The sequence below is a fragment of the Myodes glareolus genome, chromosome 18 (genome assembly GCF_982192425.1).
Source record: "Myodes glareolus chromosome 18, mMyoGla1.1, whole genome shotgun sequence".
NCBI classification, from domain to species: domain Eukaryota; kingdom Metazoa; phylum Chordata; class Mammalia; order Rodentia; family Cricetidae; genus Myodes; species Myodes glareolus.
In genome coordinates this window covers 59,249,574-59,269,254 of record NC_142043.1, presented here as the reverse complement: position 1 = coordinate 59,269,254, position 19,681 = coordinate 59,249,574, and the positions used below count along the sequence as shown (strand labels likewise).

General features: G+C 38.5%; 1 protein-coding gene across 4 annotated transcripts in view; it reads right to left on the bottom strand.

Moving 5' to 3' along the window:
* The window catches only part of Pcdh15 (protocadherin related 15), a 1,307,054-nt gene that overhangs the window by 198,868 nt on the left and 1,088,505 nt on the right, over nucleotides 1–19,681 (bottom strand). For all 4 annotated transcript variants that reach the window (XM_085679751.2, XM_087898231.1, XM_087898232.1 and 1 more), the window contains one exon: nucleotides 1,098–1,177. In XM_085679751.2, the coding sequence (XP_085535877.2) occupies nucleotides 1,098–1,177 (80 nt within the window). The remainder of the gene's footprint in view (nucleotides 1–1,097; nucleotides 1,178–19,681) is intronic.

The following is a 19,681-nucleotide window of genomic DNA, read 5'->3' as shown; positions in this document are numbered from 1 at the left end:
TAATTTTTAAGAATGCTGTTAAGACTCGACCTCATTCCCTCTCACTGTGTCCACAGCTCACCATTCTTGATAGGATGGGCTCTGGCCCTGTTTGCTAACTGTTAATGTAACTCTATTTCAGTCTTGGCGTGGATTCTTAGCCTAGCACAACTACAGTTTCAATAGAAAGCCTTTCACGTCATTTCATTATTAATGGAAATTGCAAACTGTGACCAATTTATGATTTCGACGTGTCTGTGGAGGAAATTTCAAATAGATAAGATTTTCTGTTGTTAAGTTGAAATTACTGATCCAGCTTTTAAATCCAGAGAGGTAGGCCAAAGCTGCTACTGTCTCCCTAAGACTTTTGGAAATGACTTGACTTTTTCTCATAAAACCCTATCATGTTAGATTTTGTTGGTCGTAAGATTAACAGACTTTCACATGGCCTACTTGATTACAAACCACATATTCTAGCAGCAGAGGCTGTGGCTACCTTATTGTAACCACGGGTAAGTTATCTCTCCCTACATACACCGGCAACAGATGTGGAAACATCAATTTTGCTCTTTAGAAAGACCCCCCCCCCGCCCAAACACCATGATGTAGACCAGAAGCCTGTGGTGTCTCTACACTAAGGATCTTCTCGAATGCCCCTACCTATTACAAAAGCTATGACCCGAGTATCTCTGATACCTTGAGAGCAGGTAGACTAAAAATGTGCTGCGATTTTATTCCATCTTAGATGTGATGTAATACACCTGGCTGCCAAACCTCCCTTCAAATGAACATGGAGTTAGCGCTGTGCTCTTTGCAGCAATGCCCTCGTCGCTACGAGCAACTGACAACATTGCAGGCACCTAATTAGGCCAAGGCTTTGCCTGCCAGTGAAATTTTTCCACCTCGGTGGATTTTGGTTGATAAAATTGTTTAAGATAAACAAATAGTCTCCTGGGGAAAGGTTTGGTGTTTAGAATTACCTCCAGTGCTCATTAGCATTCATAGAAAAAAATGTAAACTAAAACTACAAACAGCCGAAAGTCTGTCCTCTTGCTACCAGCGTGTCGCTTGACGTTAACAGGGGGCAATCAAGTGTAAATCATTTCCTTGTAACTTACGTTTCTGAAAGATTAAAAACTCGCTGAGGGTCTCCATTCTCGATGGCATATGTGATTGGGTCTCCCTCTCGATCAGTTGCCTTCAGAGAAGAAAACATAATTCAATTACCAACTAATTACAGAGGGTTCAGACTATTAGTGTTAAGGAATAAAGCATGACCTAATGTCAATGACTGGATAAAGAATTTTACACTGAATCTTGGCATTTTTGACAGTACAAGAATTTCATGTGTGTATAACTGTGATAAAAGTTAATTTATATAAGTTAATGAGCTTAACCGCTTTATTTTTAGGCACCTATGTCTGGAATGTAAACAATATGTTAAATGATACCTACATAATTGGTTAATATATTATATATGAACTAATATTAAATAAATAATAATTAAATAATTATTGTTTAATATTTAATCATTATATCAATTAATATATAATTAATTAATATATAATTAATTAATATAATTAATCATTATAATATTTAAACACTTTTCTATTTAAACTCTTTCCTCCCAGGTCAAAGTGTATCAAGATAGTATTCAAATCAGCAAAAACAATTCTGATTAAAAATCTTGAATTCAAAGTTAGAGTACACTTACCAGCTATGCAACTATTTCTCAGTTTCTTTGCTCATAAAAAAAAAGCAGGCAATGGCACAAATTGTAATGGAAGTTGAGAGATCTAAATTGAGACACTATATCAAAGCTGATATTTAGAATATTGCAAACTTTCAATAAGTTTAACTATTTTATCATTGCCGTGTTTTCTTCTTTCCTAACCTTGGTCTAAGAAGCAAAACCGTGCATCTTCTCACACTGAGTTCTGTGTTACTCTCCTTCAAAGCAGAGACATAAGTATGTGTTGGAAGAGGTCTTGCCCATTTCAAAACATTTAATACTTTCCTTTTACGAAGAGCCATCAAATTCCCCAGTGAAGTCATGGGTGGAAAAAGGACTCTGGTGACTGTGTGAGGAATATCAAAGGGAAGTCATTGTTGGAGAATGGAATCTCAATGCTGCTCAGAGAATGTCAAGGGACTTCTCTGATCTTATTCTAGGGCGAGGGGATTATCCTTGGGGTGAGAAGAACCTTATCCGTGGGTCACTGTTCAGACACAGCCTGTTCCTTGGGTAAGATAAGCTCTTGCCTGTTACCGACCAGATACTAGGCTGTGCTCTGACAGCTATTATTGCTTTGGAATTGGACTCAGGAATAGGGTGGTCACTGGACTTCCTTCAGTAGGATATTAAGTGGATCAGACAATCACAGTCCAGTATGTAATCCATGCCCCACTGGACAGGAAAGCCATTTCTATTGGCAAGTCAACCTAAGCAACCTGCTACAGGACCTGAACATGCAACATCCCTCCAAACTTTCACACTACAGCCATGGCTATGAACTCCTCCAGGACAGTGCATTCCCATACTCCATGGACATCTGAATAGTTGCACTTCAGTTTGTAATAAACTACCATTTTCCATATTACAAGACTCTGTCCAGTCTGCTTCCTGCATGGCCAGTTCCTCTCTGTGATTTATGTTCTCCTGCAACTGTCTCATTTATGAAACAAGAATCTGCTGTTGGGTCAGCGATATGGCTCAATGTGTCAAGATACCTGCCACAGAACCTACACTCCCCAGGACCTACATGGTAGAAATAGAAAAAGAAAAGTAACACTTGCAATCGTGCTCTGACGATTCGACATGCACTATAGAATGTGGATGAACAGACTACCCACTATACACACAAATAAATGACTGTAGTAATAAAAAGAACTTGCTACTTTCCTTGCCTTGACATCTCAGAAAGGACCAAAGTCTTCACTCCCCATCTCGCCTCTCCATGCATCTTCTATTCTTTAGCCTGCATCTTGAATCCTCCTGCCTTCTCAGGCTGACACACCACACATACTCGCACCTCCCTCATAGTCTGACTGGAACACTTGATTGTGACAAGTTCCTTCCTTACTAGAGATTTACTTCCAGTAAAAGTGATCAGCACTTTATCAACAAGTCTAGGTGTTACTCTTATACCCTCACAATGGATAGTTTTAGCTCAACAAAGTATTCATCATTTCTAGGGCCAAACGTTGTTCCTTTAGGTCAATGCTATGCCACATGTACATACACACAAAGATTATGAGGTGTGAATTAGAATAGTATAAGGAAAATCTAGGAAAAGTCTAGATACACAATTCTCACTTTTGTGAAATTAGCTACAATGAATCTCATAAAGAAAAAGAATCACCCAATGACTAGTCCTCTTTGTTTTCAGTTTGTGAGGAAAAAGTAATAGAACTTGGCGAGTGCCTTTTGCTACTAAGAAGCTGACACTAAGACATTTCTCACTTGTCCTCTTGCCCCTGTGAACAAGAACTCTCCACTTGCTCATTGCTCTGTAGTTGGGATTTTGTTGTTGTTTGCTATCTTCTTTCCTTTTTCTTCTGGAACAAGTTAGCTCTTTATGTTTTCAAAAGTGTGAGAACATAGCTTCTGAAACAGGGTTTCTATGTAAGCCCTCACTAAGTCTTCATCAATATAGAAGCCTTGTTCGCACTGTTGGGAATGGAACCCAGGGCCCCCTGCCTTCTAAGCACTCTGCTCCTGAGCTACACCCCATCTCTGGGTATGGAATCTTATCTCTGAAATATTTTATATTTATTTATTTATCCATTTATTTAATTGATGAGGGGCATATATGATGAAGTGTGTGTGTAGGTCAGCAGACAGCTTGCACAAATCAATTTTCTCTCTCCGATATGTGGGTCCTGGATATCTAACTCCAGTCACCAGACTTGGTGGCAGCACCTTTCCCCGCTGAACCATCTCACTGGCTGGCCCATGAATCCTTTAATGTGCAGGAGTGACCACAGTTTATAATATTGGGAATGAAGGAACTGTGGATACAGTGCAACTTTATTTGCATCATTTTTTTGTGGTGTTGGTAAATTACAGTTTTATCTGAGGTTGACAGGAATTTTATTGGTAAATAAAACGTGCAGACGAGTTCAATTATGCTATTATTTCTACCTTCCTTTCAACCAGAGTACTTGGTGGGTTGGAGAGATGGCTCAGAGGTTAAGAGCACTGCCTGCTTTTCCAAAGATACTGAGTTCAATTCCCAGCATGTACATGATGGCTCACAACCATCTGTAATGAGAGATCTGGTGCCTTGTTGAGGAAGAGACCTGATCAGTTGTCCTCATTAACTTAGATCATGAAGCCCAATATGGACAAGTTCAACAGAACTGCCATATATGGGCTGTCCATGCATGCTTCAGCATTGCCAGGGCATAAATTTTATTTCATTTGGTGCTCTAATAATTAGTGTTTATCTTGAAAAGGGAAAATTTAGTCATATCATACATTTTTCATGCAATAAGTAGCACTCACTCCTCCTTATTGCAAAAATATTTCTAACATATTTTTTATGCCAGTACAGTGAAAAATGAGCCCCTTTTTCAAGAGTTTGGAAAGGGCACTATCAATTATAATAACAAATAATAAAATAAATACATAATAAAAGTGCCATATCTTCCTTTGATATAGAATCCACTGGGAGGCTCTGGAGTTGGCTGTCAGGTTGGTCCCCGGCTGTTATCTATTCTGAGTTAAGATACCTAAGTTTTAAAAAGCTAAATGATGAGTACCATATCTGCTCCTTAATTAGCCTCATATTTATTAGGCATTTCACCTATGTCAAGCTCTGGAAATTCGGGGATGAGCAGCAGAGATAGACCCCTGCCTGCTGTTTATATTACTGGGGAGCAAAGGGTCAACAGATTTGAATGCAGAATTTCCAGGTCCCTGTGAAATAATTCAGGAAGACCATCTAGAGATGATGGTAAATTCCCCTTCACATATGACTGATCAGGACAGCATAACTTAGTATATGAAACTCCAGCGCTTGCTTGCACATGGGGTAGGAGAAATGCAGGCCCGTGGAGAGCAATCCAGGCAGGAGTGGGGAGCTGAGAGAGGCAGAACCTGCTCAGTGGGTGTGAGGGAAGCTACAAGAGCTTCTTAGCTTGGTACATAGAAGACAATGACTGGCGTATGTTTGGCCACTGACCTCAAGCTAAGTGACTGAATGATGTTGACTTTGAATGGATAGGATAGCAAGTGATGGTATTTAGCCATCAATTTGCTGATATGTGTTCACTTTAATGGCTCAAACAAATCTAAGTTTTTCTTTATTTATTGCTGGAAGGACAAACAGTACCTTTGTAAACAACACTTTATAGTCAATTCAACCAGACAACTTAATTTATCTGTTATGAAATTTTCATCTTCATTTTCTTTTATTTTAAAACTTCCAATATAATAACACCATCTCCCCTCTTCTTTTTCCTCTTTCTGAGCCCTCCCATATTCCCTTCCTTGCTCTTTCAAATCCGTGGCATCCTTTTTTATTTTTTAAAAAAGTCAATTGCTATTCTCTGCATACATGTACACATTTCAGGGGCACAAAAACTCCCAAAACTATTCAAGTAAGCAACGTCCTCAGGGTCTAGAAAAGAACTGTGAAAACTAAGCAAATCTATATACAGTATTCTGTCAAGTTATAGAGGAACAGAGCCATCAAATGCCACCTGGTGGAGTGCACCTTGACACAGAGAATGATGCTACCCATTTCAGAGTATATTAAGACAAAGTACCAGCCTGTTGGGACTCTAAGGAGATACAAGATCAATGGATTTAGATGAGCTTCTCTCTCACTGAGGCAAACAGGCCCTGACAGACGTTATTAAGCTCTTGAGAGCAAGAACAAAACCTCAGTTTAACAAAATAGTATCTTCCTCTTTTTGAAAGATTCTTCTCCTTAATGTGTTTTCTTTACTATGTTGGATGTTTTATCTACATGTATGCGAATGTACCACACACCTGCTGAGTTAGTGTCTTTCAACACGTGCTTACTCCTGATGTTAAACTGTTGGGCCTTTGATCAAATGACATCATCACGAATATATTTTGGTATAGATTAACATGTATACCCTGTTTAGGTGAAGGAGTATTGATATAAAAATCATTTTTCAAAATAAACATTCAAAAGATATACTTATTAAATAATCAGAATATGTGAAGTAAATACTGTATGTAACACATATATTTGAAATTTGGAATGTACCTAAATATGTGGCAAAATAAAAATATGCTTCAAAATATAATGACATTGAAAATAACACACTGGAAGGTGGTAACTCCTCAAATACTTCTTTTTACTATTTTTGGAATGGTGTGGTAAACAATCCACGAAAAAGAAGGCACATGCAATGCTTCTGGCTGGAAAGCCAGAGCAGAGTGTCTGCTGACAGGATTAGAAAGAGTCAGAATTTAAACAAAGTGTGTGCAATATTCAGAAATGAACAGTGGTCAAAGTGGGTCTCTGTTTGTTTGTTCCATGTTGGGAAATGCCTGAAATCCAGGAACCTTAAAAAGGAAAGACTCTGGACTTTAGAAGATCTGGGACAATGCTTATAAGGTCTAGTATTTTCTAATTCACAAAATTGGTAATTTGGGGACACAATGGAACTTAATCTATTCTAAACGCACTTGCAGTTCTAACTGCATAGGGCTCTCAAGAACAATCAGCAAAATAAATGTAAAATTATCAGAAATACTCAAATTAACTACTCGTTATATCCACAGGATGCTTTAGATCGTACACATCACAGTCCTGAAACCACACAACCTTCTTGTCTCATGAGAACTGTCATCTCTACTTCCAAGTTCATAAAATATTGAGTTTTGAAACTTTAAGAACTCTTTAAGTTTACATACAGCTCACTGTTCTCAATGCTTTCTAACTCTTTTGTATTCGAATCCAGATTCTATAGTGAGAGTATTCTCTTTTCAGGGTGTGAATTCCAGGGTAGCTGCTTTGTTCCAGATTGCTAATTACCCAGCTCTCATTCAACACCTTATTTACTCAACTGTATGTATCAATTGTAAGCCTTCTTTGTGAATATCTACAGTCTACACTAATGAGCATCCTTTTCATATTTTGCTCAATATCAATCTCATTGCTTTATTAATCTAGTCTAATTTTGTTTCCTAGCTCCTGTGTTATAGGCTTTGATAAGAAGCATCCTTGTTTCATGTGTTGGGAGGGCTGGACTCTAACTGGAAGATGCTGGAAGCTTTATGAAGTACGTTCTACTAAGTAGGAGGAAGCAGGTCTCTTGTAGGAGGAACTTAGGGATTGCTGATCCTTGCGATCTCTGCTTCCTGTCTCTACGGGAGTAAATAATCCTCCTTTCACTCACACCTTTGTCAAAATTTATAGGCAAAAGCCACCATGGACTGAACTCTCTAAGCCCAGAATAAATCTTTCTTCCTTATATTGTTTAGATTAGGTATTTTGATCACAAAAACAAAACAGGAAAAGTAACAAATATATTCTTATTCCAAATCAGCTCTCAAACCACCCAGCAAATTTCTTCAGTAGATGTGTCGCTCAGGCTGGAGTATGATGATATTTTCAATGATAACTAATTTTGCTTAAAGGAAGTCCAGCCATGTCCCACATGAATGTTCTTCTGAACAGCAGGCCACCAGTACACTGGTGGCTCCACAAACTTTTATCAACAAGTCATCTTATAGACATCTTAGAGTCTGTAAATACATGCTGATGAAATCACCTAAGGGAATAGCTCTCGAAACACACACCAGGGGCTCCGTATAGGTCATTGCATATCTACTTGCTCCTTCTCATACTCCATCTATCCCTTCTTCCTCCATAGGATGCAGCTGGAGAGGACCATAAGATCACCAAGGCCAACAATGCACCCACAAATAGCCATGCACAAATCTCTTGTGTGCAGTATTGACTCAGTATTTTTTTTCATGACCTACAGACTGACAAACATTTGATGCACACACTATGCTATATTACCCATTGGCATTCAGGGGGATTTCTGACTCTTATATCTTCAAAGGCAGACAAATGCAACATACCAAGGCAACCTTCTGCCATGCTGGATGCCATTCAAGCTACAACACACATACTTGCGGCCAACTAGAGTAAGTTTACCTTGCTCAACTCATGAAGACTAAACTGCTCCTTGCCATAGCTAGCATACTAGAGTCATTAAGCTATATCTGCACTAGCCTGTAGAGACAGAGATGTGCACTGTCTACTTGTGGCAGAGGGATGCCACCCCCACAGTTCTGTGCATGCCTTCCCAGGATATTGCAGTGGTCCCAGTGTTCCTGGCCTTTCAAAGTGGGTGGTGCTCTGACTCTGCTGTGCACAGCACCCCCAAGGCAATCAGCTGCATTGGACATGGAAACTGTATCATGACATCCAACTGAAACCAAATCTAGACCTTAAAATATATCTTTAGGAGAAAGAGAGTTATTTACTGTGAAAGCTCTATAAATCAATAAACCGATCCGACAGACAGACAAATAACAAAGCTAGTAGTATAGAAATCAAGGACATGTGTTAGCTCAAAGGGAATGCAAAACAGTTCATCAACAAAACCAAAAAAAGTGAAAGAAAAAAGAAAGGGAAAACTTAAATGAAATGCCTCAAAAGAATCTTTTAAAAAAACTGACTATATAGAGTCTGCAAAATACTAGAATATGTAAATAACTTTAAAATAGAATGATGCAAATAAGAAACTCAACCAAGAAATTGAGATCCTGTTCAAGAAGCAGGAATTTTGGACTGATGAACTCACGAAGTCAAAGGAATGACATCAGCAAGTCCCTCACCAACAGAGCAGACCCAGCAGAAGAAAGAATGCCTCTTTGATGTTCTGTCAGTTGGAATTAAGTTTTAGAAAATGCCAGTAAAAGTCGTGGTGGCACACACCTTTAATCCCAGCACTCAGGAGGCAGAAGCAGGTGGATCTCTGTGAGTTCTAGGCTGGCCTGGTCTACAGAACGAGTTCCAACAGAGAAGCCTTGTCTTGAAAAACCAACACCCCCAGCCAAATGACAAGAAAGGAAGAAACACCAAAGATTAATGAGGCAGAACTATGTGAGCAAATTTTCAAATTATGAGAATTCCAAGGCTGAAGACAAGAAAAGTGACCTGGGAAACTGAGCAAAATGAAACCTTGAATTTCCTCATTCCTGGGATATTCATGTATAGAACCTGAAGGGCCAAAAATATATTTGACATAATATATTCTGTCTGAAATATAATATACTCAATATCTGAAAAGAAAGCATAAAATAAAATGTGTGGTATTGTATCGAGTCCAGTTAGGTTAAGGGCAGATTTCTCAGAATAAACATGACAGATTAGGTGGGAAATGATCGACACATTCAAAACTTTAACCTTCAGAAATAAGCAAGAAATATTTTTCAACACGAACATAAAGGGGATCTATCATTAGTATTTGGTGTTTTGGTACAGACATTCAAGGAATTCCATTGTCTAGGGAAGAGAGAGAGAGAGAGAGGAGAGAGAGAGAGAGAGAGAGAGAGAGAGAGAGAGAGAGAGAGAGAGAGAGAGAGAGATCCCTTAAAACATGGAACACTGCGTGTGAAATCCACAAAAAGACAAATACAGGTAAGAGAATAAAAGAATCAACTTTTACCAAAACCAAAGATAACTCAATAAAAGCTGCATATTACCAAAATAAATAAGACAGGAAGAGATCAAGAGATTCTCCCCGAACAACCAGAAGACAATAAACAGAGTGCTGGAGTCAGTTCCTGCATGTCAGCTGTAACGCCGAATAGAAAACAACCGTGTTCTCCAAGTAAAAGATGCAGACTGGAAGGGTGTCTTTAAATAATTAAACCAAAAGAAAATTATGCAAGATTTCAAGAGAAGTTACTACAAGAGACTTACTAGTAAGAACACACTGGATTTACAAAATGAAGGGATTTAAAAGGATACTGTCTTGAAGAGGAACTACAGAAAACAGGAAGTTTTGTTTGTATGTAAGATATAATGGACTTAGAGAGAATAGTGTAAAAGCATACAGAAAAGTACATTATATTATATGTGTGTGTGTGTTTATGTATATAGATAAATGAATCAATTTAGCAAGACTTCTAACAACTGTACCCTCTACATACCTAACATCAATTCTAAAAGTCAACATTATTAGGTCTGTGGGAAGTATGGCCTTAGATGCAAGAATAGTTTAGAACTTCATGACCACACTTTAATCACAGGACAGGACACTCAAGCAAAGCAGTAGGTTCAAATCAAATATTTGACCCGAGAGTCACAGACCACATCACTTCAAGTATCAACAGGCCGATACATTTTTATCTCAGGAACACATGGACAATTCTCTAGAACTGATCATATTGCCAGCCACAATCCAAATCTCAGTTTAAAAAATGATAGAAGTCATATTAGACATCATGAAATGAGTAATGACAAACAAAATGTGTCAAATATCCAAGCATGTGAAAGTCATTCATACACAGAAACAAAGTATCACAGGAACTGTAAAGAACAACTTCCTGGAAAAGATATGCGTGATAAATCCCAATGTACACACAACCAACACAATTTCAATGTTTTCATAACCAACATAATTCCGAAGTACACATTGCCAATGCAATTCTGGTGTACTCATAACCAACACAATTCCAACGTACACATAACCAACACATTTCAGTGTACACATAGCCAACACAATTCCGATGTACATATAACCAACACAATTCCTATGTACATATAACCAACACAAATGGAAGGGAGACAGAGACAACCTGAAAACTTCAACCACAGAGAAACAAGATTGAGTCAGAGACAAGAATTTTCTCATCAGAGAGAAAACCAGGAGCTCATAGCTGACCTTTACTCAATGCAAACACCAACAAGACACGCTACACTGTTTTTCTTAACATTTAAAAACAACAAGAAAACAAAACAAAAAGGGGAGTGTTCTTTAACACTCATTTTGAAGTTGACATTACCTTGTGAACACCTAATAATATCACAACACAACAAATAAATAAACAAGTAAACAATAAATAAATAAATAAATAAAATATTTTAAGGCCACAGAGACTTAATGGACACAGAACCAAAAGTTATCAAAAATACTTACAAATAAATTCTGAGATCACATGACAAAGATAATTTATCATGATCCAGTAGATTTTTTTTATCTCAAAGCCTCAAGTTAGATTTACAATAAACTGATAAATTCTACACATCTTAGCAATTTAATAACAAAGCAGTATGTGCATATCAATAGATACAAGAAAAGCATTCAGTAAGATTCAACATTTTCATGATAAAACTCTGAATAAATCATGCATATATGTAACACACATGAAATACAATACAGGCTGTGTATAAAAAATTCATCACCAGTATAACACTGAATGAATCCGAACTGAATATGTTTCCTGTATGGTTGAGAAGAACACAGATGTCTACTTTAAACAACATGCTTCATGGAGTCTTAGTGCTATTATGATGAGAAAGAATAAAGGCCATACAAAGGGGACAGTGGGAAGTCAAATTATTCCTATTTGCACACAATGATTCTACATATAGAAAATAGAAGGGCACTGCCAAAATATTATTGTATGTGATAGACTGATGCAAACTTTAGGATCCCTTTCACAAGCTGATATTGACCTTGGAAAGGGAGTACCCAGTCATAACGGCTATGGTAAGTCCACCATAATCAATTTAACCAAGGATGCTGATGCTCTCTCTAAGATAAAACAGACAAGAAACTGATAAGTACACACACACACACACACACACACACACACACACACACACACACACACACCTTTTTTGGCTATTTTAGAAAAAATTACAGCTATTTTGTTATTTTATCCAGAGTGATTTGCATATTCAATTGCAATTCCCATTAAAATATTTATGGTATTCATCACAGAAATAAAAAGGGCTATTTTAAATTAATATGGGAGTCTCAAAGGTTTCAAATAGCCAACGGAGTCTTCCAAGAACAAATCGAGCGTTAACACAACACCTTGGTGTTATGATGCAGGGTTCTGATGGAATCAGAGAGACAGCATTTTAGCGAGGTTAATAACTGACAAGGGGACTAGCGGCACAGCACCAGGAACACAGAAACAAGCCCGCACTTCTACAGCCAAGAGGTTCTTTATAAGCTTGCCAGAAAGAGTGCTCCAGGAGAAAACACAGCCATAAATGGCCCTGGGAAAAGTGAATTTCAATATGCAGAAGAATGAAATCCGACACAAACACCCACAGGAATCCAGTGTGGCTTAAAGACCCAGATGTCACATTTGAGACTATAAAGTGACTAGCCAGAAACATGGGCACCCTTCCCAGAAAGCCAGCATAGGTAATAAAGACAGGTGATAATATATCAAAGACACAAGCACAAAAGCAAAATGGACAAGTATGAGTGCATCGACCTCAGAGGCTTTTTCATAAAGTCCATCATGAATGAGAGAAGGTGTTGCCATCTATCCGCACGAAGGAGAAGTCACACAGAGGATGTGGAAGGAACTTGAACCACATCAAACACTTCTGATTTGATCAAAATTGGGCAAATGATATGAATGGACATTTCTCACCAGGCAAACCCAGAGAAAATATCAACTGATATACGAACAGGAGCTGACTCAGGACTCATAAAAGAAATAAAAAAAATCAAAGATATACTCTTGTCACATTCAGGATTTCAGTTTGAAAATAAAAGGAAATGCTGGCAGTCAATTTGAGTGAAGGGCACTCCCAGACTAGGGCTGTGCCTAAAAATCTGCCCATCCACCAAGAGAAATGTGTAGAGTCCTCAGACGACTGAATTAGGTCGACAGTCAGAATTTGGAGTATCAAAAGGAAACATGTAATCGGCACATGGAAGCGGGGCCCACATTGCTGTGTTTAGTGTTAATATGCTAGTGTTATGCCTAGAAGCCAAAGCACAAACCTTGGTGTTCGTGGATGAAGAGATGAAGAGAGTGGTGGATTTACCTGATATTATTCAGTCTAGTAAGAATGACAATCAGTAACTTGTGCCAGGAGGAGGGGGCTACGATAAAGTCATGCCAAACTCTCCGGTGTGGAAGCTGAATGCTGATCTGGGTGAAACGGATATTACTACAGGTAGGAGACAGGGCGTGAGGGATAATGGGATCCAAAAGACAGTGAGATAGGAGGAGTATTCTAGAATTCTGTAGCACACAGAGGTCTCTACATTTGTGTGAAGAGCTTACAATCTGGTACTCAGGCATTGCAAGTGGAAGGATGGGGTAAGAGCTGATCCAGCCAGTCTCTCCCTCAGGCTGAGTGGAGTGGTGAGTGTTGACAACCCAGACTTCCCCTGGTCACCGGAGAAACACACTGAGTTGGGTGTCTTGTAGAATCAGGATCTCGTTTAATGGTATTAGGCAGAAACTTATATAGGGTTGAGATAGCGGATGGGAGTCCTGGGATGGGGTGAGGTGGAGTAAGGAATAAGGGCCAATAATATCTTGCCACGTTAACAGTGGCTGAGTGGAGGTGGTTTAGGTTGGACTGTGCTGAGTCACTGATATGCAGAAGTCATGGACAAAGGCAGGTCTCCAAACACCTAGGCTCAGGAAGTCACACTGGACCTCATACCTGGGCCTCATGAAACCCAACAGAGAACTTGTGTGTAGAATGTATTTACATCTCTTTGTAGACATGTGTATGAAATATATGTGTGAGAGCATGTGCATTTGTGTGCTTGAGTACATTCATGGTTGTGTGTTTGTGGTGTCCATGTCATGTTTGTGTTTGTGTATGGATGAATTCCCACACACATATGGGGATTGTTAGTATGTATAGTGTGTTTATGTACACATGTGTGTGTGCATCTGTGTGTGCTTATATGTATGTATATATGTGTGTGAGTGTATATGCATGTGTATGTTATAGGCATGTTTGAATAAATACTACTCTATATTCATATAAACTTGAGCTTTCCATATAACTCAGTCCATGGCTGACATAAGGAAATATAAAACAAGCGTGAAACATCTTGTTAGAAGAGAAAATAGCAGTGTCAGACAATGGTGAGGATGTGATAAGGAAACACAAGGTCTTCTTTGAACAGAGTCATGAGGATAACTCTAAAACTAAAGGACAGTGATGGCACTGTGACCTAAATTTACATCCTCTTACAACCCCCACACACAAAGTCTAGGCCCCATAGGGTTGTCTGTTGGAGGGACGCACCATGAGTGGATCTGTGTCCTTGTATGAGAAAGACTAGGAGCGAGATCTTTCTCCCGTCTCTCCCACACCGTGGCAGGTGAGGATACAATGAGGGCTTTCTGGACCCTGATTGTGATGACAATCTGACTTCATACTTCCCCAGCTCAAGGACTTAGAGAAACATCTGTCATGTGAACTAATCCACGGGTAATTTGGAAGAACTTTGTGCCCTATTATTTCAGCGTACGTCACACTGTGCTACATTAACACCAATGGCATATAAACCTTTGAATAAAGTTGAAATATGTACTTCATATTAATATAAATCAATACATGAATACATTCATGAGGGGAAAGAGGTGTTTTCTTTATAGTACAATACCAATCAATTGATGTAGAATGATGTTAAGAAATTGCCACTTAGGAACAATAATGATAGTTTGTTCATACATCATCAGAAATGTTTAAAACACATGATTGAAATGAATGAGGAAAGCGTATTTTATTATTTTCAAGTAGTTCAGGAAGGTTCTTTTTAAAAATATACATTTATGGATGTGTATATGTGTGTGAACAGTGCAGAGGCATGAAGAAGGCCTTTTACATCTTGGAACTAGAGTTACGGGGAGGTGTGAGCCACTCAGTATGGATGCTGGGAACTGGACCAGATCCTCTGCAAGAGTCCTAAGAGCTGAAGCACTGAGCTGCCTTTAACGAAGCAACAGCTTCAGAGTATCCAGAGTAAAGTATGCTGTAAGAGGTAAAGTAAGTTCTCTGCCCTCAGAGAGGCAGAAGCACTCCAGTGTTCTTGCCAGAAAACTGACTCACAGGCCCTGATTATTGGGAAATAGTAGCCAAACTCCCTGCAGGGGATGTGTGTTAAAAATCTGTCCTGGAATCCTGAAATAAAAAAGTCAGAGTCACAGAAAAGCCAAGGGTGCATGCTCCAACTTGTGGACCCTAAAGGGACGACAAATATGCCTGGCCTGTGGATATGTGATAGCAAGGGCTCTATATTAGCATGGGGACCTGGACTGTGCTACAAGGGCTCCATGTGACCACAGAATCTGAACTGTGGATATGGGCTAACCAGGGCTCTATGTTAGCATGAAACCTGGCCTGTGGGTCATGTTCACAAGGGCTCTGTTAGGGGACTAGTGAGAGCTGAAAGTAGTCATAGGGCAATTAGACTGTAGGGTGGACCAAATTACTTTTTACTTTGAGTGGTTGAGTTGTAGCTATGCACAAAAAAAGAACAAAAAATTAAAACTTGCTTTTTATAAGAATTGTAAGTTGTAGCCTTTGATGATGATGGGGCATCAGGCTGGCAAGTTCATCCAAAGATTTTTGTAGCAATTGTTTCGGTGCCTTTTATGCTATTTCAAAGAAACTTACGATTAAAATATCTCATGCATATTTATGGGCTAGAGAAAATGGCACGTTTATGTTGTGTATGTGTCAATTATATGCAAATGTTCACCTAGACAATTATATGCGTTACATAATCCCACGTGACTCTATAGCGGAAAACGTGGAAAGCAAGAGGTAAAAAAAAGGGAGACGGAAATAGGAACCAAGAAAAAATAAGAAATACATTTAAAATCTATGTAAGAAATAAATAACGTGTGTATGATTGGATTTGTGAGTACATGACATATTTTAAAGGACAAACATAAAAGAAAAAGGTAGAGAACGTGTAAACTTCTGGGTGATTTTAGCCGGCTGCGTTTGGTCCCAGTCTTTACATTTTTCCATCCTGCCTCACATGGGCGGCTTTTGGGTCCAAATCACTCGGCAGTATTCAATCAGGGACAATCAAGTGTGGCAATCAAGTGTGCCGTGCTTTCTACCCATTTGATTACCCAAATCAAAATGAACTACTTTTAGTTTGGAGGTAGGGAGGGACCAGCTCTATTGAAGAGCTGAGTCAATTTTTATTGCTAGATAATTCTGTTTCCCTCTCTCCAGTTTGTTTTCTTAAGCTGCAGCACTTTAAAAAAAAAGTCTGCTACTTCTCTGGAGTGCGTCATGTGTGCAAGTAGTTCATGTGTGCGAGTAGGTCATGTGTGCAAATGGACCATGTATGAGGGGCCATGTATGTAAGGGGCCATGTATGTGAGGGGGTCATGTGTGTGAGGGGCCATGTGTGTGAGGGGCCATGTGTGTGAGGGGGCCATTTGGACGAGCGGGGAAGCAGAAAGAGGAAAAGATATTTCATTGTACGATTTTTTGAATGATTGGATTCTGTGAATCTTGTATCTTAAAACTATATTTGCAGTAAGCACAAGAGGCATGTAATTGAATTCTTCGGGTTTCTTGAGTAAATTAAAACTTTCCAATGTAAATAACCACTGATTTTTTTAAAAAATTGTTTTCTCAGCTGCAGTCCTAGGTGATGAGAGTGGGAACACCCCAGACTCTTCTCCAGATCGATGGAGCTCACATTAATTTCACTAGAAAACTAACTCCCCGCCCGCTGCTTGTCGAGTGTTTCTCAGGAACACTTTTTGTTTCTTTCGATCAGAATCTCAGGGAAATAATGGCATTTGCATATTTAAGCTTTCGTCAATGAAATCAGGCAGTATGTGAAGCCATACATGGCTTCAAGACGTCCAAACACACTCTAAGCATTATCTAAGAAACAAAATGGAAGACAACACAGCAAGATTCTTTACTTCCAAGTTATTAAAGCTGGGATTGAAAAATTTCACAGAAATCTCAGCTAGAAGTAGATATCTCTGCAAATGCTCTATTTCACAAACTCAGATTAGTCCTGTTTTCCCTTAACTTTAAAAGAACAGAATGATTTAACTATATTTAACATAAAAACATAAAAAACAAACCAAACCAAAACGAACAAAACAACAAAACTCCTTATCCTACATCTATTAGACAGCGCACATGTTTCCCCCCATGGCTCATACACCAGATTTCTGGCATAAAGGTAGAATCTCTGACTCTCATTTACAGTAGAACTCAGTTAAAAGTCACTAGGGAACTGTGGTTGGTATGTAAAATGAATTAAAAAAATAATAAAAACTTAAAAGAAAGAAGAATGCACAAAGATAGGAATATCTTCAGAAAACTGGGAAGTGCCATGCTTTCAAAGTAGACATAACAAAGCCTGTGGAAGGGGCAAAAATGGAAACTTTTATATTTTAATAAACTTAAAAAAAAGAAGGAAAATAAATCCAACGTGTCTTTTTCTCAAGGCATAATGCCTTGGTTAAAGATGATACTGTATTGGAACACAGGGATTCTCTCTCTGCCTGCCATGGCCATCTCCATTACACAGTCGAGGATGTGGCTACCTAGAGAAAGTGTGGTCTTGTAGCCATGGCAACAAACAATACAGAGACACCAGAGAGCAGAGAGAGAACAGAACCTTGCTCTCACTTAATTCCAGCCATCACTCCCTCCTGTCCCTGCTGCATACGGTCTTGTTGGAAGGGCTGGGACGCTGTGGACTTCAAGGCTCTTGTCTGTCCTAAAGTTACTCCACAGCATATAAAACAACATCTTCAAACTCTCTGGCCCTGTGAAGATGTTAATGCCTTATGTGGATCAAAATATCTCCAAGAGATGCATACGAAATGCCCTTGTATGGGATTATTATCATGAGTTTCTCTTTCAGGAGAAACCGAAATATGTTCTTAATATGCAATATGGCATGTTTTTAAGGCTTTGAAACCGAAATATGTTCTTAATATGCACTATAGCATTTTGAAGGCTTTGAAACATATAAAATGATAGATAGATAGTTTCTCAAAAATCTTTATGTTAAAAATCTATCAATATAATACTGGCATCACTTACAAACTGGTGGTGTATTTTGAGTCTCTCTGTTCCTTGGGTCCGAAATACAAGCTTTTATTCATTCATTTTTTTTAAACTATAACAAAATAAATTATAATGAGATAAGACAAAAACTGTCACATCAAAGTTGGAAAAGACAAAACAACAGAGGGAAAAAGCCCAAGAGACATCACAAGAATCAGAGACCCACTTGTTCACATGCTCAGAAATCCCACACAACCACTACACTGGAAGCCATAATACATACATAACGTATACACAAAGACCCGTGCAGACCCATGCAGGCCCTGTGCATGCCGCTTCTGCCAGAAGTTCAATTGTATGTTTGTAACAGAAAATGTTCTCCCCAAACCTGCAGTATAAGCACAATGAGTCTCCGACAAAGATAACATGGTAAAGTATGATTAGAAACTTCATTCCTTTGGGGACTGGGGTGAAGGGTCCTCTTGTAGAGGACCAGAGTTCAGTTCCCAGCCGCTATGAGGTGGCTTACAATCCCTTGTAACTTCAGCTTCAAGGATCTGACACATCAGATTTTTGTTGACTTCTGCACCCACATGAAGTACATCCGTGTACTCAGGCACACATACATACACATCCAATCAATCAATCAAACAATCAATCAACATTTTAAGAAGAAATTTTGTTCTCTTTATGATTTTCAAATATACTAATTTTTTAATGGACATGGCATAATCTCATCTGTAAATGCCCATCCATCATGTGTCCATGGTATAGATTTAAATTTATATGAGGATTTAAAATACAAATCTGGGCTGGCAAGGCGGCTCAGCATGTAAAGGTACTTGCCACCAAACCTCAAGACCAGAGTTCGATGACTCTGTCAGGATCCACACAGTAGCAAAAGACATTTCTAACAGTTGTTTTTTGAATTCTATACATGTGCTGTGGTAAGTGTGTGTGTGTGTGTGTGTGTGTGTGTGTGTGTGTGTCTGTTTGTCTGTGTACACACATAACTAACTAACCAAATAAATGGAATAAAAATACATATTTAGTTAAGTAAAGCTATAACTATAATGTTGTTCATTGAAGTTTTTAAACATTTAAAAACATTTTAAAATAATATGATTACATCAGTTACCCCCTTCTGTGTCCACTCTATCCCCTCCCATGCCACCTTCTTCCATTCCCTCCTTTGCTACTCCAACTTCCACTTTAATTGGTGGCCTCTTTGTTATTATTATTGCTACACCCACACACATACAAATACATACATAAATAAATACAACCTGCTGAATTCATTTGGTGTAGCGTGCAAGTGTGTGTGTGTGTGTGTGTGTGTGTGTGTGTAATTTCATGGCTGACCACTTTTCATTCAATTCTTTATATTCAGAATCAGACTTTCTTACAATGTTGATCTACTCTTAGTAAAATTTTAAAGTGTCCATCTATTAAACAAGAATTTAATACTCTGTTTACTGTTAATCTTGGCAGGGGCAGCCCTGGGGCTCATTTAAGTTCTTTTTAAAGCTAAAATCTTAATGATAACTTTACAATTCTATTTAAGAGTGCTTAACTCACTTTAAACCAGGGAATAAGGCTACTTGTAAGGACTGATGTTATTTTTAATTGTAAAAAAATGTTTCAAAATGTGTATTTTTTAAAGGGTTTTCTGAGATCAAAATCTAATGAAACAATGT